Consider the following 23,884-nt stretch of genomic DNA (forward strand, 5'->3'; position numbering starts at 1 on the left):
ACTCCTAAATGCTTCACTAATGATTTTCTCAAGAATTTCACAGAATCCCTGATGAAGGCATTAAGACATCAAAATGCATGCATCACAATTTAAACACAGCTGCCAAAAATCCAACAGATTTACTATGAGAGCTTGCTAATAAACACAGATCATTACCAGATGTACCCCCCCTTCTTTCTCTGCATCCCTCCTTCCCTCCCTTCTTTCCTTTCCTTCCCTCCCTCCCTGCTCCACACAACTTTTTCTCCCTAAAACAGTGATCTCAGTGGAAACTTTGAGTCCAGGCCAGACTTTCACTTCACTCCCACACTTTGAGCACACACAAACACACACACACACACACACACTCATGTATGTCCACAGCAACCATGCAACATCCACCCCCATCAACACCTTGCCAAATGTACACTTCCCGCCTACACTTCTCTGCCTCCTTCCATGGAAGTGCCTCACTGCACCCCGAAAACTCTTTCCAAAGTCCTCTCCAAGATCTGCCCAGGAGGAGCACTAGATGGCACTGTGTCTCTTCCTGCTACCCAGGCAAAATGAGTCAAGCACCCCCCCACCACCACCACCACCACCTCCCCATCCTCCTGCTTTTATGTTCAGGTCAGGTCAAGTGAACCAGATGTATTCATACCCCACCCACCCCCGTATTCCACGGAAATGAGAGACTTCTACAGAAAGAATATAAAAATGCTTCCAAGATGTGTCAGCTGCTTTTCATTAAGTTTGATGAAATGACTCCAGTGTGCATCTATTCACGGCTGCATTTGTAGATTTTGCACAAATTCCAGATCTCGTCTAACTGCATGAGTGAAAAGAAGCTGCAAAGCTTTTTCTGATTTTATTAAAACATAACCAAGATCAGTTTTTGCAGGGACGCTCTTCCCTGCAGAGACAAACAAATCAGTGCATGTTGGAACCTCCTTCAGAGTCAGCAGCTTTTTTGTTTATTCCTGTGTATCCACGTCCCTGTGGACCTTTTAAGGAAGCAGGCATATCTGGGATTTTGTATAAACTTTGGGCTGGTGCGCGCTCTAGTCTACTCATCGTCCTCAAAAAGCGCGCGCCTGAGCTCTTCCTCCTCCATTCTCCTCCTCCCTCTCCGTGCCGTGCGCTCTGGTCCTCCTCTGCGCGCTCTGTGTCTTCGCCTCGGACAGACTGCGACGGAGCGCTGGATCACGAAAAGTTTGGCGAATCGGTTTAGAGGTGCTGGGTTCGGGGCCGGAGAGGTTCGGTGTTTGTTTCTGGGGGGGTTGTGTGTGTTTTTTAATTATTAGTTTTTTTGAAGTTTAGCCATGGAGACTCTCAGAGGTCTCCTCGCGCTGTTGTGCGTTCTCCTGGCTGGAGCGCAAAACCAGAACCAGCTGGGAGCCAAGTTTGCGGGTAAGTTTGCAGAAAATATATTCATGTGCTTTCCAAGAAACTGCTCTATTGTCTTCTTTATGGCGTTATGATGCTGGGTTTGAATGTGACATGTCTTATGCTGAAGGGATGTTTGCTGCAAGAGTTGGTCCAGCTGTTCAGTGTCTCAGGGTTGCATAGTTCTCGAAGTCTGAGCCTTACTAATGAGCAGCACAGATGCAATAACTACTGAGAGTAAGATCAGAATATGACAGTAGCCTAGCCCAACATGAGCAGGCCTTAGTTTGGTCCTATGGTTGTCTTATTGGGCTGAATAGTGAGCGTTGGGTGTACTGCAGACTGAGATCTATCAGTGCTGTGGGTGCCAAAGTTATAAATGCAGACAAGAACCAAAGCAGGTAATGGAACATCAGGCCTGCCTCCATGCTGAAGTGAAATAGTACAGGTGTATATGCAGAGCACAATGTTGTGAGTACAGGCCTGTCTACCTGGACAGATCAGGTAGATCAGCCTCAGTGTGACGCAGCGTGCTCCAGGTAGCATCATGCAGGCCACTGCTGCAGCAGTGATGCCTGTGCTGCAAATGCATTTTAGATTTATTGGTTCATAAACTCTTTGTTAGCTTTATGGTTGTTGAGTGGATGATATGTACTGACAGCCTTGTTTGTTTGTTTGTTTGTTTGTTTTGTGAGCAGACTGTCCTGTTGACCTTTTCTTTGTGCTGGATACATCTGAGAGTGTCGCCCTCAGACAGAAACCTCCCAGCTTTTATATTGACCAGATCAAAACATTCACCAATGACTTCATAGATGAACTCAAGGACATGTAAGACACACACACACACACACACACACACCTGCAATTATGGAAGAAGCATTCAGATCTTTTAGTTATAAAAAAAAGCAATAGCACTGTGGAAAAATGCTCTATTACAAGCAATGCATTTAAAATCTTAAAGAGTAACTTCTCACCTTGCTACACTGGTGTATTCTGGGACACCGTGACATCATTACGCTCAACCACGCCCATCACTGATTGAAACTTTTGACCACAGACAGCAGTGAAACAGTGTTTTTCAGCCTGGTGTTAAGTTACTCCTTAGAAGTGCAGCAACATTATCAGCAAAAAGTTTCCATGACGCTGCAGAACTGCTCGTCAATGTCCTGATGTTATGACACTATTATTATATTGTTTTATTCTGTTTATGTACTGATAGTTACTCTAATCTACACTTATAAATCAATTTTTACTCAGTCATCACAGATTTTGTGTGTAAAATGGAATCTGCAAAGAAACTAACTCAAGCTGCCTTTTTAGAATTTATAAATATTTATAAAGATTTAAATATTTACAGTATTTGCCTCTGGAGTGCAGCGGAGTCAAAGTATGACAACGACTTCAAAGCCGTACTTAAAGGTACACTATGCAGGATTGTTGGTTACTGTTGGTTGTACCCAATTATCTCAGTCAAATCAGATTCGGCCACTTAATATGAATTTTGACAATTCGTTTTTTCCATATAAAGCTTTAAAGTTTGAACAGGGCTCAGCGGGACGTGTGACAGCGGAATTCATGTAATGTAGTAAACAAGCTAACAATGCTAAGGACGGACCAAAACATCCTCAGAAGTACACTGCACAGGACACTGACTAGCAACTGCAACCAGTAACTAGTCACAGACTCTCTGCAGAAAAATACATCCCCACACACTGACAGTCGGTTGTAAGTGATGATTGAGATGAGTCTTCTTTTTAGGGGAAATCCTGCATAGCATACCTTAAAAGATACAATCTCGAAGATCTCTGTTTTGTTGTCTTTGGCGGCACCTGTGGCGATAAGCGGCAATTACAAGTGTGTTTTTAGATCTCACCTCCCACAGATCCAAACAGTGTCCTCTTTATGAGTTTTAAGATTGAGTCTGTTGCAGCGCCACTCACAGGCCTTGCATATGTACTACAGCGTTTTCAGTGGCTTCATGTTTACGTACACATATCTTGAGATGATTCCGTGTTTATGGAAAACTTTTAAAAAAGAAAATCGGTTCCGTCTTTGCGTGGATATGGCCTAAAGCCCCTTTCCCATCGGACAAAACCCTCCCTAACACCTGGCTTTTTTATTTAATGGGAGAGGTTACAATTGGCATTCATTCCCAAAACAAATGACTCTGCAGTAGTCATGGGTATTTAAGCTCTGACCAGCAGTGATAGAAATACGACACCAGAGGTGGACACGCTAACTTTCACCCCTTGTCCAGCACATTGCTACAACACATCACCACAAAGTCCATTGTCTCTGTCCGCGCAGAGTTCAAACATCATTCCAGTTTAGTCTGCATGGAGTTTGAAAAAGAGCCTCCATGGCCTCCATGCTGCTTTCTACTGTTAACTAACCTGTGTTTTGACGTTGGATGTGACACAAAAGAAAGACATACTTGCGATGGCAAAGGAATCTATCGCATATTTTAAGCGTGTTTCCCCACGTTAAAAAATAACTGCATATACGTGGGGGAGGAAAGGGGTGTAACTGTGCTCTGCTTGGGATATTTGGGGGGATTTCCACAGAAACCCAGTTTTTCGTCTCAACTCCATTGTGTCACCTCATTTTGCGAAAGATAGTGTTTTCCCAAAAACGAATGTAAATGAAAACTTTCAATTATGACTTAAATTATGTGCAGTACTTATTCCACCACTGCCTGACTGTATCATGTTGCATATTAATGTTGTGTGTTTTGATTACTCTACCTAACACCTGTATTCATTCAGGCGCCACCGATGTGACCGCACCCTGACGTGGAACTCAGGAGCTCTGCACTACAGTGACGATATCAAACTTGTGTTTGAGCTGAGCGACATGAGGACTAAACGCAATGACATGAAGGCCGCCGTCAAGAAAATCGACTACATTGGCAAGGGCACATATACCGACTGCGCCATCAAGAGAGGCCTCGCTGAGCTGCTCATTGCGTAATAATAACACGCACGCACACACACACACACACACACACAAACTCTTCAGCAGATTAAGTCATAAGGAGAGCGACATCATGTGTGTTTGTGTGTCTGCCTGCATGCAGGGGCTCCCACTACCATGAGAACAAGTACATTGTGGTGGTGACTGATGGTCATCCTATCACTGGTTACAAAGAGCCATGTGGAGGTGTGCAGGAAGCTGCGAATGAAGCCAGGCAACATGGAGTCAAAGTGTTCGCAGTCGCCATCTCACCTGACCAGGAGGTACAAAACACACACAGGCAGTTGTACTTATCAGAGCTGTGCAGAGACCCTCAGAGGGGCAGGTGCTCGAAGACCAAACACCATACACCAACATAACTTAGAGCGTAACCTGTTGAATTATTAATTAATTAATTATAAACAACCCATATTTAAACAGAATGTAACATGAAATTTTACAATAAGCCGCATCGCACAATTATTGTCCCCCACCCAGTAAGATCAGAGGGGGATTATTCTAAATACATATGAGGAAACTGTGAATGTTAAACTGTCATTTGAGCTGATGTTCCCTTTAAAATTTCTCAAATACTGCTCAGTAAAATCAAATGAATCTTTGTATGGCTGTCGTGATGTGATGATGATGATGATGATGATGATGCATTCTGTCTGTCACCAGGACACCAGACTTTCACTCATTGCCACAGACCAGACCTACAGACAGAACTTCACTGCTGCAGACGACGCCCGATCCACCAAGATGGAAACCATTCGCACCATCATTGACATGATCGTATGTCTCCTCTCCTCTCCTCTCCTCTGTGTAAATACAATTTAACATTGTTGATTTATTAGCTAACTGTCTGTTTTCTTCCCTTCTTTTTCCCAGACAAACGCAACAAAGGATGCGGTAAGATATTTCTGAAAGGATTTTTTTTTTTTTTTTTTTTTTGCATGTGCCTGTGCGTGTGCTAACTGCATTTACATTTAAAGGTCCTGTATGTCTGGTTTAAATAGCCTTTACCAGTGAGGTTGCAGATTGCATGTAGGAGAACTACAGTAGCCTACATAAAAACAAAAAGCCCCTATTTAGAGTAGACTTTGGCTTATCTGTTCTGGGCTACTGTAAAAACAACATGCAGACTCTATAGAAGAGGACGTGCTGGAGTACGACACCGAAGCTAAGTGATATACTGCTGTGAAGGGAGCTGGAAACTTAATGAATTTTAGCCACCTAAAAAAAGTCTTACCGAAAATAGTCAGTATCAGTTTAGGTGTACATTATTTAGAATATTTTCACTGCTTTACCTGAACATCAGACAATGATTTCTAACAGGAAAAAGAAGCCGTTATATCGTTCTCTTCAAAGCCAGACTCCATTGAGAAAAACAGTGATTTAACATTGCTGAACACAGGAGCTGCTGGTCTACCGCTGCCTTGATCAGTGAGTTAGTTTGTGTTATTGTGTGACTTTAGCATTTTAGAGGGTTAGTTTGGATTCACCACAGTCACACAGTAACACACACAAACTAGCTCATCAAAGCAGTGGTAGACCAGCAGCTCCTGAGCTAAAATTACTGTTTTTCTTAATGGAGTCTGGTGGCTTTGACGAGAGCAAAGATGGGGACCTGAATTCGTGAAACATGCTGTCTGACAGTAAGAAAAAGGGGTGAAAATACTCCAAATTTCAGGCACAATTTGCCTAGCTTCTGTGTCAGATTCCAGCCTGCTTCTCTAAACTGGTGGCGTGTTGACCACCATCTAATATATGTCATACACTGACCACAGATAACTACGTCATACAGCCTTTCAGATTTCTTCAGCATCAAATATCGAAAATATTGCACCTTATACTAAAAAAATGGACACAGCTACAAACATTTGAGTTCCACAAATATTGTTTATTTTTTATCCACAAATTTTCTTTTTTTTTTATATTCGGTGCAATGAATGTGCGACATTCCTCAAACCTGCACTGTCTTTGGTGAAAGTAAATTTTTTGCTCCTTTATCTTGGTGTCAGCTACAGAGTCATCTTAAACTACATTAAATTATTAACATGGGAGATGATGAAAACAGGATTAAGGACTATTTTAGTTTTAGTTTATTGCCATCATTTTCCCACTCATAAAACTCAAATACACTGGTAGATAGACAATAAGTTAACATTGAGTTTTTGCATTTTAGCATTTAAAACAGTACTGAAAAACTGAATTTAACCACTGAATGTACAGCTACTGAATGCTATTAATGCAGTTGTCTGCTGTAAATTGGCTGTTGGTTTTAAGTCTGTTGTTTTTTTGTTTTTTTAAATATTTTTTAAATTTATTTATTTATTTTGCTGCTGCTGTGTTAGTCTGTTTGTTCTCTTATGTGAAACTTTTTCTGCTGCTGTCTGGACTCCCTGGCGAAAGAGATTTGAATCCCAGTGGGAATATTTCTTAGCCTGAGTGTCAGACTGAAGCTCCCAGAACCTTCAGTCTGACATGGCTTCCATTGAAGGCGATTTACAAGGGGGAGGGAATTTAATTTTTCCCTAACCAATCAGTAGAGATCAACAACTCACCCAGAATCTGACGTCATTAGTATCCATGCCTCAGGGGTGCCAAAAACAAGCGAGCGTTGCCCGTTTAAAATGTCTCTGTGGTCGTGCACGCCCAGCTGCATCGCCGTTAAATCCAGTTTAGCAGCTTCCTTAATTTGGTCCTCCATTAACGCGAGTAGTGGCGAAATACCTCGATAGCATCGTTAATGTGGTCTGTAGGATCTGTAGCAGTCGCCATTGTTGCTATCCTCACCAGTTACCCACCGGCGTACAGCTTGACATCAGCGTGGCGCTGATTGGCTAATCGCTAGAACCCCAGCGTTCATTGGTCCGTCCATCGTTTGGACGAGATAAATCGCAAATTCATTTCAGTATGCCAGACCAGAGATGCGAGCCTACTCAGTTGAGTGGGCGGGGTCTATGGTCTGGAACCAGGCTAAATATTTCTGGTAAAATTTAGTTAAATGAATAAGTAAATAAATAAATAGATATCTCAGAACACTTTAAGGTTAAGGTTACTTTATTGGTCTCCCTTGGGAGAAATTTGGTTTGGATGAAGGGAAAAACACTTTAATTGCAACTAAAATGCACTTTGCATAATCAGCAAAATGGCAATATTACCAGGAGTGGAAAGCATCTTTTTTTCCATATTTAAAAACATAAAAAAAAAATCTAATCAAGTTATCCCTAACAATGTAGCTACAGTCTAACACACACAGATTTTTGTGTGTAATTCGGGCTGATTACAGTTGCTAATTTTGTGTAATCTGATTATGTAATCCTGAATACAAGGTGCACTAAGGTACACAGTAACTGTATGAACCTGCAGAAAGTGTACTGCAGATCGAAAAGACTGGATCTGCTCTCATTTCGAGCTGTGGGACAACATGTGTGAACAGATGTGTTTGTATTAACTGAAACATTCCAACAGCAAAACTGTTTATGTTGAGTTTTTGCTGATGCAGCTTGAATCAAGACAGATTATACTGGCTAAGTGTCATGGCTTTAAATGTTTACAAACCGGATTTCTCAGCCAAACAGACTTTTCTTCTTTGTGGCCACTAGAGCTGTGTATTTAGTGCAATCAATCTTAGCTGAATGTAGTGAGGATGTCTCAGTATTAAGTCTTGTTACAGCTGCTTTCCTCTGCCGTGTAAATTCTGCTGAACTCTCCCATACTCAGGAAACAAGGGGGGTCAGGCACAACAGCGACAAGAAGCTGAAATGAGCAAACTGAGATCGCAGTGATTTTCAAGATCAGCTCACTTTTATATCTCCAACAAAATCACTGCAGTTATATCCTAAATATTGGACATGTTGTGAGTGTTGGGAGGTTGCTGTTGGAATGTAATAGGTTACAGATCATTAGCTATTGCACAAAATAAGCTCTGTGGCAAACAAAAGTTTATGGTACTGACATGCTTTGTTCAGCAAGATAATCTTTACAAATGAACACTTCTGATTTCTGAAGCATCAGTGCAATCAACAAAGTAAAAGCTAATGTTAGGCAACAAACGAACTACATCACAGTCACATTTACTGACATTTAAGTCTCTAAGCTTGTGTTATATGAGTCCTCTAACCAAAAACCCACTTTACATCCAGACATAGGAATCATGAGAGCTAAAATGCTAACTCATCTCCAGGTTTTAGGACTCATTCCTGCTCCACTCCATTCAAACAAGACGGATAAACGGACAAAAATCAGCATTCAAAATTTGAGCACATACTGCCAAATGAATGCAGCCTGTTTAGACGTAGAGACAGCTGCTCCTTGTAAACCATCCTACCATTAATGGTGTTGCACTCAGATTTGCCCCCACCGCGCTGCTGACTTGTGTCATCTGTAAATATGCCAAAAGAAGACTTTCCTGCTCTGCAATAAGATGCAAAGCAACAGAATGAATGTTTTATTCTATATAGAAACTTTTTACTGAAAAGAATGAATGTAACCCCTTTGTAATCACTAATATTTTGATCAGCAACTGTCATCCGATAGCTAAAGTGTTGCTTGTGATCCGACCTGGAAACATAGGCCATGTCTCCTTAGATTTAGGTATTTAGACTCATATGTCCCCCCAAACTATCTGATTGTGTCACCTCATCCCTGATCAGCAAACCACTCACAGTCATTCACAACTCAAATCATCCGCTCCACCAGTCTTTATCCCCCTTCCCTCTGGATGCAGGTTCAGACTACCCATGCGGAGAAGGGCCAGTTTCATCAGGAGCTTTAAGCTCCAAGTAACCTTCCCCTGATCTGAAATTCAGTCTGTGGTGTTTTATTTTATTTTATTTAACCTTTATTTAACTAGTAAGTCCCATTGAGATTGAAAATCTCTTTCACAAGAGAGACCTGGCCGAGGTAGCAGCCAATCAGAATACATTTAAAATGCAACAAACACCATGTTTTTGTCTCTTGTGTATTAACTCTTTATGTCCTATGTGTCTGTGATGTGCATTCTGTTTCTTACTTGTTTGTGCTATGAATTTCCTCCTTGACGACAAATTAACTATCACTCTATTGGTCAAGAATAGCCAATAATTGTCTACATATGCAGAGACATTTTTCCTTCCTCAAGGTGCTCATCATCTTTCTTTTTTCTTTTCTGCAGTGTTGCTCTTTCGACTGCCATGTAAGTACGCCGTTTATTATCTTATTCCCATCATAAATTCTTCTTCAGCTTTGTTTGTAGAGCAATTGTCTCACTTTTTGTGTTTTGTCATTTTGTCTGCAGGCTCCAGGAGGGCCTAAAGGACCAGACGGAGACATCGGCGCTAAGGTGTGATGATATGATATGAAAACAACCCCTGTATTCAGTTGCGCTAGAGATGATTGTCGGGCAAAATGCACGAACTGTACATGATCTCATCTTTATTTTTTTGCCCTTGTACAGGGAGAAACAGGAAGACCAGGGATGCCAGGAGAGAAAGGAGATGTCGGCGACATGGTAGGTGACCTCCACCATCGTCCTCCTCCACCCACGCCAACACCAACATACAAACATGCACCCAAAAGGACATCATCACATGTTTTGGTTTGATGAAGTGTCACTCAGATCTAATACTTCTGTCTCTGTGTTACAGGGCAGTATCGGAGATCCTGGTCCCGTTGGTTACAGTGGAATGAAGGTAGAGTGCACTTAATGAATCAGTTCACGTGAGCAATACAGAAGAGGAACAATGTCTGTCAGTGACATATGGAATAGGTTACATCTTACAGAAACATGTGTAGCCATTTTGTCCAGTCTTTTACATGTTGTTTATTTTGAAGGTCAGTTTCTTCATGCGCTTTACTTCAGTGACAGTTACAGTGCAGTCCTGCTTTGTTGGAGGGTTTGTATGCAGCCTGGTGATGCATCATCTTTCATAGAGTTTAGGGTCATACACAAATAATTTAAAGATAGTGTTGCTACTGATGGGTCCCACTTTAGTCTTTACTTGCTTATTTTTTACATTTTGTGAGCTTAAACTAATATTGACATATGACAATTCAGTGCCATGTGAACATGTTACAACAAGGGGGGGAGGGGGGCCAAACCCAATCCCTGCTTAGGGCCCTCAAAAGTCGAAGGCTGGCCCTGATAAAAATTAATATTCTGACTTGATAGCGGATGGGTTGCATGCAAAGTTACTACAGTTCACTAAAACTAAATTTAAAACTAAAACTAGGTGTTTAAAAACTAAAATAAGAATCAAAATTTGAAACAATATTATGTGCTTGCAAAACTAAATTAAACTACAAAAATATATCCAGGAGATCTCTTTAATTTTAGTTTTAGATTTAGGTAAATCTGTAAACACAGCCAGTGTGAGGAGGCATTAGTGCAGATGTTTATAGAGAGACGTCTGCATGGCTGTCAGTCAGCTGCCTTCATAAAGTGTCTGTTTGAAATGTTATAACTGTTCTCAACTTCTTCAGTCTTGCCACTGAAACATACCTCTCATATTATAATTTAAAAAAAAACAACTAAAAGTCATACTGAAACTAATAAACACTTAATTATAACTTAACATTTTTAAACAATAAAATCTGAACTGAAATGAGCAAACCAGCTCTGAAAACTAAACTAAATTAAAAAGAAAAATTGCAGGTGGTTAAATAATAAATACCTGTTGCCATTTTCATTTTACTAATAAAGAACGAAAGAAGAATATAAGTTAATCTATTTCAAACCAGCCTGCTTCAGTGTTATTCAGTGTAATATTTTACCACATCATCACTTATTCATGATAATAAGTTCATGCAGTGATCACTGCAGCAGAAACTATGAATTCGTCCCCATTAAGAGAGACGCTGTGTGCATTTATGCACAAGAAAAGCAGCGTAACTTCACTGATTATTTCTGAAGCTAAAACTTTAGTTCTTTTCTTCTGTCAAGTTTCTAACTACAGTTTTTAGTTTCCTTGCTGAAATGCTCCATGATATTTGCTGCAGTCATGTTTCTGCATGCAGGGAAACGCTCTGAAAGAAGCCTCCATAATCATCGAAGTCAAAGAAAACTCTCATACGTCACTACAGTGTATAATATAAGAGCACTATATCCTATAGAGACCAGTAGAGGGGAAGTGAAACGTCCATGCAGGTACGGGTCTCTAACTCAGAGAAATCGGATCCATGCATCACCACTGCAGCCGTTTCCTAGTGATGGCCCTTATCCTCCTTCTTAGTTTCACATTAATGTTCATGAACAAGAAACAAACTGACAGGTAGGGTTGCAACATTCTGAGGTTTTCACGCTACGATAACCATCTCAGAAAATATCATGGTTTCACGGTATTACAGAATTATAATTATTATCAGTCAGAACGACCCTTTAAAGAACGAAAACGTAAAGGTTAGTTGTGATTGAACAAACGTATTATTACTATAATTGAAACTTGAAACCATTTTGTTAATGGAGGTTTATGTAAAAAATCTCCCCTTTGAAAATAACTAAAATAAAGGTGAGATTCTTCGTCCATTTTTTTTCCTCCCTAATATTGTGGAAAGCAAATGCACATGGTGTGATTACGGTCATTTTTCATATCACGGTATACCTTTGAACGGGTTTATTGCTGCAACCCGACTGACAACAGGAAGTTTGTTCGAGGAAACATTCCTAACCCTGAAGGTATTTGTAATTTTCCATGTTGTTTAGCTGCTGTTGATCACTGACTCCAGGTCAGACTCTCACCCTCCTCACTGATCCCTTCGCTGCTTGTCATGATGATAACTCTGATGTGTTTCTGTTTGCAGGGAGACCGTGGAGGCAGAGGAGAGAAGGTACTGTCAGAGCGCACAAACACATAAACAAGATACAGTCAAAGTTTAAGCATTGCTTTGCTGTGTAAGTTACGGACATTATGGGCTAACGCTGTGTGTGTGTGTTTCCTGCAGGGTGACAGAGGACACAAAGGCTACAAGGTGAGCTCATCTAACAGCTGTCTGATCTTCAGGTGGATGCTCTTGTTTCTGTGATTGTTCTGAAATCTACATTATTCTTTTGTTCTTTATCTTTCGCTGATTCATAGGGAGACAAAGGTCAAAGAGGAAATGATGGAATCGATGGACGCAAAGTGAGTGACAGACCCGAACATCCAAACAACACATCCCTGGCTCTCTGGCTGTCTGTCTCTTGTTCTGTTGATAAAGTTGCTTAAAGATACTGTTCCTCTGGTTTTCCTCTTCAGGGTGAAGATGGTTTCCCTGGTCTTCCCGGCTGTAAAGGATCTCCCGGATCAGACGTGAGTCCTGTATCTCAATCTCAGAATAATCCCACTGTTGAGGGGGGTCTTGCATTCCAGCCTTGACATTAAAGTCACATGTTACAGACAGATTGAATCACAACCAGATGGGAACCGGTCATTAGAGGCTAACACACGCTGATGATAACATCAGGTTTGAGAACTGCAGCAGATGTTAGGACACACACACACACTTTCTTGCTATTTTGGTGACTTAAAGGGATAGTTTGGATTTTTACAACTGGGGTTGTATGATGTCTGACAGCTCGGACATTCAGAGGGAGCTTGGAGTAGAGATGCTGCTCCTTCATGTCAAAAGGGGTCAGTTGAGGTGGTTGGAGCATCTGATCAGGATGCCTCCTGGGCACCTCCCATTAGAGGTGTTCCTGGCACGTCCCACTGGTAGGAGGCCCCAGGGCAGATCCAGAACATGCTGGAGGGATTACATATCTCATCTGGTCATTGAACGCCTTAGCATCCCCCCAGGAGGAGCTGCCCATAAGCACAAATGTGCTGTGCATTGTATTATATCGTGTTTGGATCAGATTTTCAGTGGTTTATTGAAGAGACAACAAATTAAAAAAACAGTGATAATGACAGTGATGGCAAAATGCTATTCACTGTGGCGACAGGAGGATATCTGTTAGGGCCCTGACTCACCAAGCCAACAATCAGGTCGTCAGTGAGCGTCTGTCGCCCTAGTTTTTGCGGTGTGTCCCACACCGTTGGCATTTGTCAGCCCTTGTTGACTTTTTGTCAGCCAGTCCAGCATGATAGATTAGCATCGGAGCTGGCTTAGCCCATGAGTGATTGAAATCACTCTAAATGGCAGTTCAGCACAGTGCACGAGAAGAGAAACGGAAGTGAGGAAAGTAAACAAAGGGCTAAAGTAATGGGGGAGTGAGATCACAACAAACTTGTTTTAGATGAGAGAGAATAATTCTACGCACATAACATAGGTGCAAGGTGAGCAAAAAACAGTGTACGTGAGGAAAAAAGTAAGTAGCCTTTGTCAGGTCAAAATGATCAGGTCAATTCATTTGACGTGGTGAAGATCCAATTAGGATCGAAACAGTGGCTTTATTAAACTTATGTGGCATGGAATAAGTGTGCAGGATTATTTTTTTTTAGCCATTCAGCTCTTTAGCAGAAACGGTGCGTAATGGTTTGTAGTATTGTTAGCCTGCGCACAATAAACATAATTTGTTCTTTCAACATTTGGTTTGTTAATAGTGTGCTAACAGGCTAACTAGCATCTTGAATCCATTTTGTCAGTGTTCCAATTTCCCTTTTTTGATGACAAATACAGACCACCGCCTGCGGGTATGGAGCGTTATTTCCTCTTACACAGGTGCGGAACGTATGCACAAGTTGGCCGTTGGCTTTGCAGTGTGGTCAAGTGCAACTTTTTGGCCTAGATACAGGCAACGCAGCAGTCAGCCTTTGCCGCCTAGTTCTTTGATGTTGGTTTAGTGTGTCTGGGCCTTTTTGAACCAGAGTATACAGAAGAAGTTATGCAGAGGGAGACTGAACAGGAAAGGGAAGGGCTTTCTGACAGCAAGATGGAGCGGTGGAAATATTCTCAATGTAGCATCCACCTAGACTGATATTGATTTGTATTAGGTAGGCCTTTCTTTAAGATAGCTAACATATGTTTTGCTGCTGCCCCCATCCACAGCAGTACATTGCTTAGCTTCTGTGTCAGTACTCCTGCCTGCTTCTCCAAACTGGGGGTGTGCTGACTGACATCTTCTATAGATAATATCACGATGGATGAGTATCCCATACGACCCCACTCCAAAAAAATCCCAACTATCCTTTTAAACCCCGTTTATCAGATACACACACTCCGACAGGCCATTTCCGTATCAGCCTGAGGCTCAGCCACATTGTTTACACATTAGCCATTAGCCACAGTTGCATATTTAGGAATACCACCCTCAGTGGGGCCCTGACCAACATCGCGCCCTGCGTCTGGACCCGCCTGCAGCAGACCGAGGCCCTTGGTTCTTAATCACTGCTGCGTTTACATTCTCTGCTGTCAGATTGTTTAAATGAAGCCATAAAGTCACACTGTAAACAAACACACGCATACATGTGCGTACAGGCACAGCGGCCTCAGAGACTGAGGGTTGTGGCTTCAGCTGCTTGTGATCATGTACTGAGACTGTCTCTGTGTTTTCTGCTTCCAGGGCATGCAGGGAGACCCTGGACCAAAGGGAGACCCTGGTCCTTACGGACAGAAAGGAGAAAAAGTAAGATTCAAAGAACAGGGTCTATTTGCTGCGCAGGCAGTAGTCCAAAACAAATACATCACAACACAACACAAGATCCATATCTCCTACACTGTAGAGGGTGAGTGAAGTGGATTTTCATTCCTGTCCCATCCTAGTCCCATGTTGTGTTTTAAAATTATAAAGAAAATAGTGTTAGCACTGAATATTTCTGTATAAAAACAAAGCACATTTTATTAGTATAGCATAATGCTAAGATAACTCCTATCATAACAGCTATATTGTGCATGTATTTTAGTATTTTTTACATTTTTATTGTAATGTTTTTGCCTGTTGCAGTAATATGTTGACTGTGTGCACCAAACAACAAGGCAAATTCCCTACAAGTGAAAACCAACTTTGTAAAAAAAATTATTCTGATTCTGGCAGCTACAACCATGTGTCAAATAACTAGTGCTTAGTCTGTTAGCTCGATGCTAACACATAAAGGGATAATGGGACATAGCATCACGATCATGATATTATTATCTTAACAAATGATCCACTTTACTTCACTTGCCTAACATAAAACAACATGTGTGTTCACACATATAAACATATATTTTTTTCTATGCACTGTGAAAGCAAACTAGTAGCTGCTGACTTCACATTGGTCACAGGAGGACAGCGAGGATAACAATATTTGAAATGGACACATCTATTCACATACATACAGAAAGTATAAACGTGGTTAATGTATGGTTAATGTTAGATAGGGAGACAGAGATGGATGGAGCCCTCTGTCTGTATTCTGCGTTCATTCTGCCCGTATTTGTGCACGTGTCCTGAAGGCTAACGGATACAGATGAAACGGAGCAGTTCCACCAGAGATCGTGGAGGCAGTGTGGTGTAGTTCAAGCAAAATACACCCATAGGAGGGCACAAAGAAATTTAAATAATGGCGGAACAATAGTTAAAATAATTCTCCATCCACATGTCGGGATGTATTTTATGGCCTCACAGACCACCACCATCTACAACGCTATCTCAGCTTAATGGTACTATATTACAACCTCCTACGTTGTTGTCTCGTTTGCTGTTCCTCCGTCCTGATGGAAGCATCTCCAGCACTGACAGTACATAAACAACAAACAACAGACCTCTGTCGCTGGTTGCTATTAGCGAAGCGCCATAGCTCCAAGTTAAGACAAAAACACTTGTGCTCTTGAAGATTTCGAATCGCCTCTCTGTGTTCTGTAATAACACATTGTGTGCTTGTTTCAGGGAGATCCCGGAAATGACGGTGATCCAGGAAGGCCTGGAAACTACGGCCCACTGGGACCTCAGGTAAATCAGTGCAAAGAGCGCGATGACAAAGCACAAAGTGTATCACACGAAGCAAGAAATATGACATGTTTTGTTTGTGTTTGACAGGGTGAGCGGGGCCCTCGCGGAAACAACGGGGACAAAGGAGAACGCGGTGATGATGTAAGCGATGAAAGTCCTGACAACGCCAGAAAGTTTGCGATCTTTATTGTCTCATCTAATATCCTGTTGTGTGTGTGTGTGTGTGTGTGTGTGTGTTTTAGGGCACACCAGGACCGGATGGAGATCGCGGCGAGGGAGTAAGTACGATTAATATTGACTTTTAATGAGTGTTAATGTGTGACAGCTGCCAAAATATGTGTTGACATCTTTAAAATCCCTTGTAGGGACTAGTTGGAGAGAAGGGTGAGCAAGGTTCCCGCGGAAACAGAGGTCCAAGAGGAGAGCCGGTAAGTGATGATAAGGATGATGAGAAGTCTCTCGGGGTCTGTCTGATTTCAGCACCTACTCCTTCATGGGAAATTCTGTTTGGCAGTTGAATCAGCCGCAACCACAGCGGCCTTAATGGAATACTGTTTTCATAAAGTCATTCCCCGTGAACTGCTGCTGATCTAACTTTGTTTAAAACTTGGCTCTGTCTGCTTCTCTTGTCTATTGTTACCGTCTTGAAAGTCTTTAGCTTCATACGTTTGTTCTTTTCCTTGCCAGGGAGATCCAGGACCCCGTGGAGAGCAGGGGAGGGAGGGCTCAACTGGCCCCAATGGAGAACCTGTAAGACACACTCAAATATAATCACACACACTCACACAGGAGCTACAGTACCACTGTTCGTTAGCCTGTTGTGTAGAGTTTCAGCCCCAAGTGCGAACCACCCACTTTCCTCCCTGGCAGCATCCTTTTCTTTCCAGTCGGAGAGGAGGAGTGTGCGCATGCGTGCTGCACTTGTGCATCGATATTTCATGTTGCGGGGGAGTGTGTTGGGCAGGAGCTTAAACAGAGGCGAACCTGGCTGCCACCCCAGAGTGCTGCCCACTCCCCCGTCTCCCCTCTCTCATTCTCATTTTTTCTCTCCTCCCGGGAACATCGACACTCACTCTTTCCCCTCTGACTCAGTTCTTCTCTCCGTCGGCCTGAGCCAAAGCCTCAGTATGGTTTTCTTAATAAGGCACCAGGCAGTGTAATAATAATAATACGTTACAAGCATTAGTTGTGGTAACCTCCGTGATGTCAGAACTTTCAATGGCTCTTTTGTGCTTTTCTGCTGCGCCTCCTCTCCTCACCAGAGCTGAACCAACCGTAAAGAATTGAACAGTACAGAAAACATGGAATAACTGACATGTGGGGCCAACCTCATACACTCAGGGAAAAACTGTACATGCGGTAATGTGCTGCACATCATCTGCACACATTAAACAAACCACAGACTGTATTACATGTACAGGGCACTTAATGGCTACAGTGTTTTTGTTTAACGTTAACATAAAATTAAAGACACACTCTTAGATTTATACAAAAATATTCATTTCAACAATGCACATCCACATAGATGGATCCTGTTTTGATTTTTGAGTTTTGATTCTGATTATCAGACACTGAAAACATGGGCAGTTAGCCTTAAACAAACATTTAAAAAAAATAGCCTCCTGAACTGTAAAAGTTTCCCATTTACATCCTCATCAATACATTAACAGGGTTCCTGCAGATCCTTAAAAAGTCCTTAAAAGGCATTGAATTTATTCATCTAAAAATAAGGCCTTTACTGGTATTAAAATATCTTAATTTCTCAAAAACTAAAATGCTAAGACTTTCAAAGTAGGTAGATTAGTAGTAGTAGATTTTATTAATTTTTTAAATAAATTAATTTTATGTTAATTTATTTTATATTTTATTTTATTTTATATATTTATTATTTATTTTTATTATATATTTGTTTTATTTTATATATTCATTTTATATTTTATTTTATTTTTTATTTATTTTATTTATCCTTTTTTTTGTCAATCATTGCATTGTAAAATCTCAAAATAATTGGTGACATCTATTTTTCTTAAATAATTAACTGAATGCCTCTTGCATTAACATCTCACAGATCAGGATAGTGGAAACTACGACAGAGTATTAGGGCCACATTGAAGAAAAAATTTTTGGGAGATTTGAGAATAAAGTCATAATATTACAAGGAAAAACTTAGCTGTAATTTAATGAGAAAAAAAAATCATAATATTACGAAAATAAAGTCGTAGTATTTAAGGAAATAACCAACAACAAACAGAATGGGTCAGAGGATGAAACTGCTTGTGGCAGCTGCTCTTTGTCTCAGGTGTGTTGCCTCGACACACACATTAATATTACGAGTTTTTCTTGTAATATTACGACTTTATTCTCGTAATATTGTGACTTTTTCTCAGTTACGACTTCATTCTCGTAATATTATGATTTTTTTCTCGTAATATTATGACTTTATTCTCGAAATCTCCAAAAAAAAAATCTTCAATATGGCCCCAATACTCTGCTGTAGGAAACAACAACACTCATATTTTGTTTCTGGCTGTGATATTTAGAGCAGAGGATCCACACTGCTCACAAGCTGTCACTGAACCCTGGATGACACCGGGAGGTGCAAATCAACCAAAATGGGCTATTTAACCAAGATTTTGCAGCATGGCTGACACCAGTACAAGGCAATGCATACAGGGCTAGTGTATTTTTATGCAACAACAACAAAAAATTGAAACCCTGCATGATGGGAATCAAGGCAGTGGAATCCCACACACAGGCTGAGAAACACAAAATAGCTAAGAATACATGCCAACAAATGGCAGGTATTTCCTAGTTTTGGTCTCCCCTCATCTCTGACATGTAAAAAAAAATGTTTTATGTTAGAATAAACATTTTGGCCAAAGTTTCCTAACCTTATACAAGGGTTGTCGCAGTCATGGAAAACCTGGAGAAGTCATGGAATTTGTAAAAATCATTGAAAGTTTTGGAAAACTTGTGGACTTTTGTTGAAATTAATTGGTACAGTAATCTGGGGAAAACCTTTCATGTCATGTAACATTTTTTTAAGTAACTTTAAGTAAGTCACAATATATCGTTGCAACATCGATACTGGGATGCGCAATAGTAGCATCGAAGGATGTGTAAAGTCAAGTGAGGCTAATCAACAACAAATGGAAAACTTACACGGTTCTCATTTTCCATGACTTATACCGGCCGAGCCTTTTGCTTTTAGATGTTATGTATATATTTGATGTAGCATGGCGGTGTTTGTTACAAGAAGCGAGACTTTTCTGTATGTTTGTGTGTACAAAAGCACCGTAACCAGGCCGTCAAGTGCAGCAGACACAGTGAAATACATGCTTTTCCAAAATTTAAAAAAAAAATATTATAGGTCCTTGAAAAGTCATTAAAAGTTTTGAAATGTTCATGTTTTTCTTCCTTTTGTTCTAGTTGTAAATTTGGTCTTTATTTTCAATCCCAGTGGCATTAAAAACTCTTAAAATGTCTGAAGTCTAACTCACTTCAAGCTGCAGGAACCCTGGTTAAAATGATTTGTTCCATTTCCACAGTGTGACTTCACTGTAAGGACAGGACTGAGGTGCTGCACGTAGCAGCTGGGTCCAGCTGTTGTTTGCCAGGAAATAGGGCCAAGCCAAAAGCTAACACTTCTGTTAACTACAACAGCACCTTGTTTTGCATTTCTATAAATTCTGTGTAAAATGCACAAGATACACTGTGTAAATTAGACCGCTTGGGAGGTTTGGAAAGAGTTCTGTTTTCGGGTTTTTTGGGGCGGATTTCTACATGATTTACATGGGTCAAATTTATGAGGAAATCTGGGTTAATCTGGGAAAATCACATACCTGAGTTATGTGCAGGCGTACTCCAGGACACAGTGACATCACTGTTGGGTGTGGTTACTGTGGGTGGTCCAACAGTCCTTGAAACAGTAAACCAGGGGGCAGTAATAAACTTATTTTCAGCCTCGTATTAAATATCTCTTTAGGTTGAGACAATTTCAGGCCTCTGTTTCACCAGCCATCAAATTTTAACATTCTGTTGACTCAATGGGAGCTGAAGCTGTTGAATGCTGACAATAACCATTGTCATATCCAGCGGAAATTTTTCCATTGCAAAAAAAACGACATGGTCACCGGTGAAAAGACTTTTTTTGGTTCAAAATAGGGCTGAAAATTCGATCACAATATTTTTAGGCTATATCTCAAGACAAGATATATATCTCGATAGTTTTTAAATCTCTTCAGAAGCACTTCATCAGTGCTCGTACTGGGAGACAAAACCAAACCAAATACCGTCTCTGATGCGACAAAGTTGTAGGGATGACTTCTTATTTTTTTCCAGAAATTTGAGCACAATGACATTTTTGATCAGTAATCATCAATAATATGGATGAGTGGGTTAAGGCAAGCATTAAACTGATAGAAATGTCTGGTGAGTTGATACATTTGCATCACTTACAGTAACTGTAACAGAGCCATTAAAACAAGGGAAAAAACACCATTTATGCCACATCACGATACAACTATCTCCAAAATCTAAGACGATATATAGTCTCATATCTCGATAACGATATAGTATCTTCCTATTAGCCAGCTCCAGCTCAAAAGTAAAAGTTTTTTCACAAACTATTTAAGTTGATTAAACTTTCGCATTTAGACAATATTTCACTGATTTGCAATAATGAGATTTTTCATCCTGTACAGCGTGCAGATTAATAGCCTGACTAAGAAATCACATCCAGATTTTTAAATTGACACTCAATATTGCAAATCCTGATGAAATAGGGTTTAAATGTAACTGTTTAATCATTGTCTTCAAATAGTCTGTGAAAAAACGTTCAGTTTTGACCAGTGCAGTATGGATTTAGAGAAGTACCTGCAGTATCATCTCTCTTTTAACATACAGCTTAACAAATTGTCATCATAATTTAATTTGTTTTTGTGACACACTGATGCTGTAACTGCATTGTAGCTGTTTGAAAAGAGGATGAAACAAGATCTGAGACGCTCAGACTGAATATCAGTCTGTTTTCAACCGGAAATCAACGTTCATATCCCAGTTGGTGCTCACTGGGTATCTTTATTTTAAAGTTATCACCAAGCACAGCAGTTTATTAGTATAGAAGTATGAAAAAAATAGTCTTAAAAAAAACTTTGCCTCTGTGTTGTAGGTCATGTTGGTTCATGATGGTGTCACAGTCTGAGGCCAGTTTTTTTCTGTTTGCTTTATGTGGTTGTTTTTGACTGCAAAGTGTTTTAACGGTGTCATTAACGCTGTTGTTGTTTTCCAGGGCGAGCCTGGCAGAGCCGGGTCTCCTGGCTACAGAGGAGATGAAGGACCACCTGGACCAGAAGTGAGTCCAGCAGGCCACACACACACACACACATACACACACACACATATGGACTATTTATATGCATACATTTAAACTTAAACCATATTTACTCAATCAGACTCTTACTATTAGTGTTTCAAGTGGGCGGGGCAAAATTGGGAAAAGGTGATGTCACATGCACCAATCAGGATTTAGAAATGTGGGTCGTTTGGTCACTGTTAATTAAATCCAGTGGTGGAAGAAGTACTCAAATGTTTTAGCAGTACAACAGTGTGAAGATACTCTGTTACAAGTAAATATCCTACATTCAATTACTTAATTAAGTAAAGTACAAAAGAGCTCTTAACAGTTGATAAAAATACCTTTTAATTTTTTAGTGTCTTCTTTAGTAATGACAATGTTTAAGTTAAACTTATGAGAAATTATACCAAAAGTTGTTTTTAATCTATGATTTACGCCAGGGGTTCCCAACTGGTGGGTCAAGGTTCAAAATTGGGTCACGGGTCCTCACAAACATGTCAAGTTTTTAAAAAACACATTTTAATTTGAAGTACGGCAAATTTTCAGCACAGCAGTTGTTGGTGCTGTCTCCTCCTGTAGACTGAGTGACTAACAGACAGCTGCTTCAGAAAGACAACAAACTAGCTCGATGACATGGCCAAATGCAAGTAACCCTAACCCTGAATGATTAAACTGTGTGGACCTTGAACTAATGACCAAGGCAAAATCTGGACCCTGTGGCTGAACCAGTTGGGAACCACTGATTTATGCTTTTTAATGTTATAGCAGTTACTAAAGATTTGAAGCTGCGTTTTCAGGAGCTTTAAAGGAACACTTCCCCTCCCAAATGACAATTTGTATGTCAGTTACTCACCCTGTGTTACATCAGATTTATGAAGAAAACTTTGTTTTTCTTGCATGCATCCACAATGAATGAAGAATCCGAAAACTGAGAAAATTTGTGATGGATTGAAGTCAATGGGGTCCACATTTAACAACAACAAAACTTTATTTAGGGGCCGTACACATGCCACGTCTTTAACTGCTTGGAAAACGTGAGGTCAGGTGCTTGATGCTACTCTTAGCATCGCTAGCACAGAGCGCTGTGGCAGGTTGCATCTGAGGTTGCTAAGCAACCTCAAGAAGCACGGTATCAAAGCCTACAGACCTAAAATTCTGAGTGCAGAGATGATCTTCCAGGCGCTGTTTGTGTGTAGTGCCTGTTGTCCATGGGACAGATGTACAGCTCTGGCACATCTATATCCAGTAGATGTAGCCTTGGTCAAGAGGAGAGGTCACCAGGTGGTACCCAACTCCCTAACCACAACACTCTTCAGTTAGTGGGCCTGCAGTGGTGGCCAGGTCACCACCCCTCCCCCCCAGGCTTCCAGCAAATGTCCTCCCTCTTATGCCAGAGCCAACAAGAGACTCTTTCTGCTGCCTCTCCCAACATTTGAACTGCACTTTTCCTCTTTTGCACTCTTATTTTGATTTTAGTCATCAGATTCCACACTACGTCAAAAAACACCCTTGGTGTCACCCATCTTGGGCCACTTGACTTTTACCTTAATTGGTTGGGGTGGGCTTTCTGGAGTGGCACTGGAGGTGTCTTCGATGTGTTCTTGGGTAGCTGCAGGCACTACGGGTGCTTTCACACCGGCCCTGTTTGGTGTGGTTCAATCAAACCCAAGTGCATTTGCCCCCTAAGTGCAGTTCGTTTGGGCAGGTATCAAAACAGCAATCGCTCTTGGGTACGCACCAAAACAACCGGACCAAGACCAAGACCTTCTTGAAGAGGTGGTCACGCCTCGTTTTCAAACTGTATGGTTTGCCTAAAATGAACAATGACAGCGATATAGTCCACGATGACCAGCGCTAAAATCAGCCTGCGTAGTTGTCCCTCCATTATGACATTAGAAAGTGTCACATTTATCTTGCAAGTGTACTCTTCTTCAACGTTTTGTTTACTTCCTGGATTTTTCCAGCATGTAAATTCTGACCTATCAAGAGCAGCTTTCTTGCCCGAGGCATTTGATGGCTGTCTGGCTGTAAATGCTGCCGTGAGAACACGAATCAACTCTAGGCAATTATGCAAATCTGTAACAAAATTAGTCCCTGATTCAGACCAAAGCAAGACAACTCTAGGCCTGAAAGCATCCTGAGAGATCACTAGAACTGTGGTGGGCTTCCCATCTAGCAATCTCCTGAATCTGTGGGGTGTGCATGTATCTCTCCTCATCCACACTTGGACTTGCTCTGATGTATCTTGAGCCCTAGTGCACTATGATTGTCCTGCCCAAATTGTGTTAACAGATGTTTTGATATAGTTTTGCTGATGTTAAACGCAGTCCCCTTTTACTTCAGTTCTTTAAGAATGTTCTCAGTTTTTGGATTCCTCG

At 41.0% G+C, this 23,884-nt stretch overlaps 1 protein-coding gene across 1 annotated transcript in view; it reads left to right on the forward strand.

Moving 5' to 3' along the window:
- Nucleotides 1-1,025: 1,025 nt before the first annotated feature.
- The window catches only part of col6a1 (collagen, type VI, alpha 1), a 47,504-nt gene continuing 24,645 nt past the window's right edge, over nt 1,026-23,884 (forward strand). The window contains exons 1-21 of the mRNA XM_049598464.1: nt 1,026-1,389; nt 2,064-2,193; nt 4,131-4,331; nt 4,442-4,601; nt 4,999-5,112; nt 5,209-5,229; nt 9,479-9,499; nt 9,602-9,646; nt 9,761-9,814; nt 9,951-9,995; nt 12,103-12,129; nt 12,244-12,270; nt 12,378-12,422; nt 12,537-12,590; nt 14,783-14,845; nt 16,088-16,150; nt 16,238-16,291; nt 16,393-16,428; nt 16,516-16,578; nt 16,838-16,900; nt 21,441-21,503. Coding sequence (XP_049454421.1) covers nt 1,302-1,389; nt 2,064-2,193; nt 4,131-4,331; nt 4,442-4,601; nt 4,999-5,112; nt 5,209-5,229; nt 9,479-9,499; nt 9,602-9,646; nt 9,761-9,814; nt 9,951-9,995; nt 12,103-12,129; nt 12,244-12,270; nt 12,378-12,422; nt 12,537-12,590; nt 14,783-14,845; nt 16,088-16,150; nt 16,238-16,291; nt 16,393-16,428; nt 16,516-16,578; nt 16,838-16,900; nt 21,441-21,503 — 1,437 coding nt within the window. The 5' untranslated portion in view covers nt 1,026-1,301. The remainder of the gene's footprint in view (nt 1,390-2,063; nt 2,194-4,130; nt 4,332-4,441; nt 4,602-4,998; nt 5,113-5,208; nt 5,230-9,478; nt 9,500-9,601; nt 9,647-9,760; nt 9,815-9,950; nt 9,996-12,102; nt 12,130-12,243; nt 12,271-12,377; nt 12,423-12,536; nt 12,591-14,782; nt 14,846-16,087; nt 16,151-16,237; nt 16,292-16,392; nt 16,429-16,515; nt 16,579-16,837; nt 16,901-21,440; nt 21,504-23,884) is intronic.

The sequence above is a fragment of the Epinephelus fuscoguttatus genome, linkage group LG15 (genome assembly GCF_011397635.1).
Source record: "Epinephelus fuscoguttatus linkage group LG15, E.fuscoguttatus.final_Chr_v1".
Lineage (NCBI taxonomy): Eukaryota > Metazoa > Chordata > Actinopteri > Perciformes > Serranidae > Epinephelus > Epinephelus fuscoguttatus.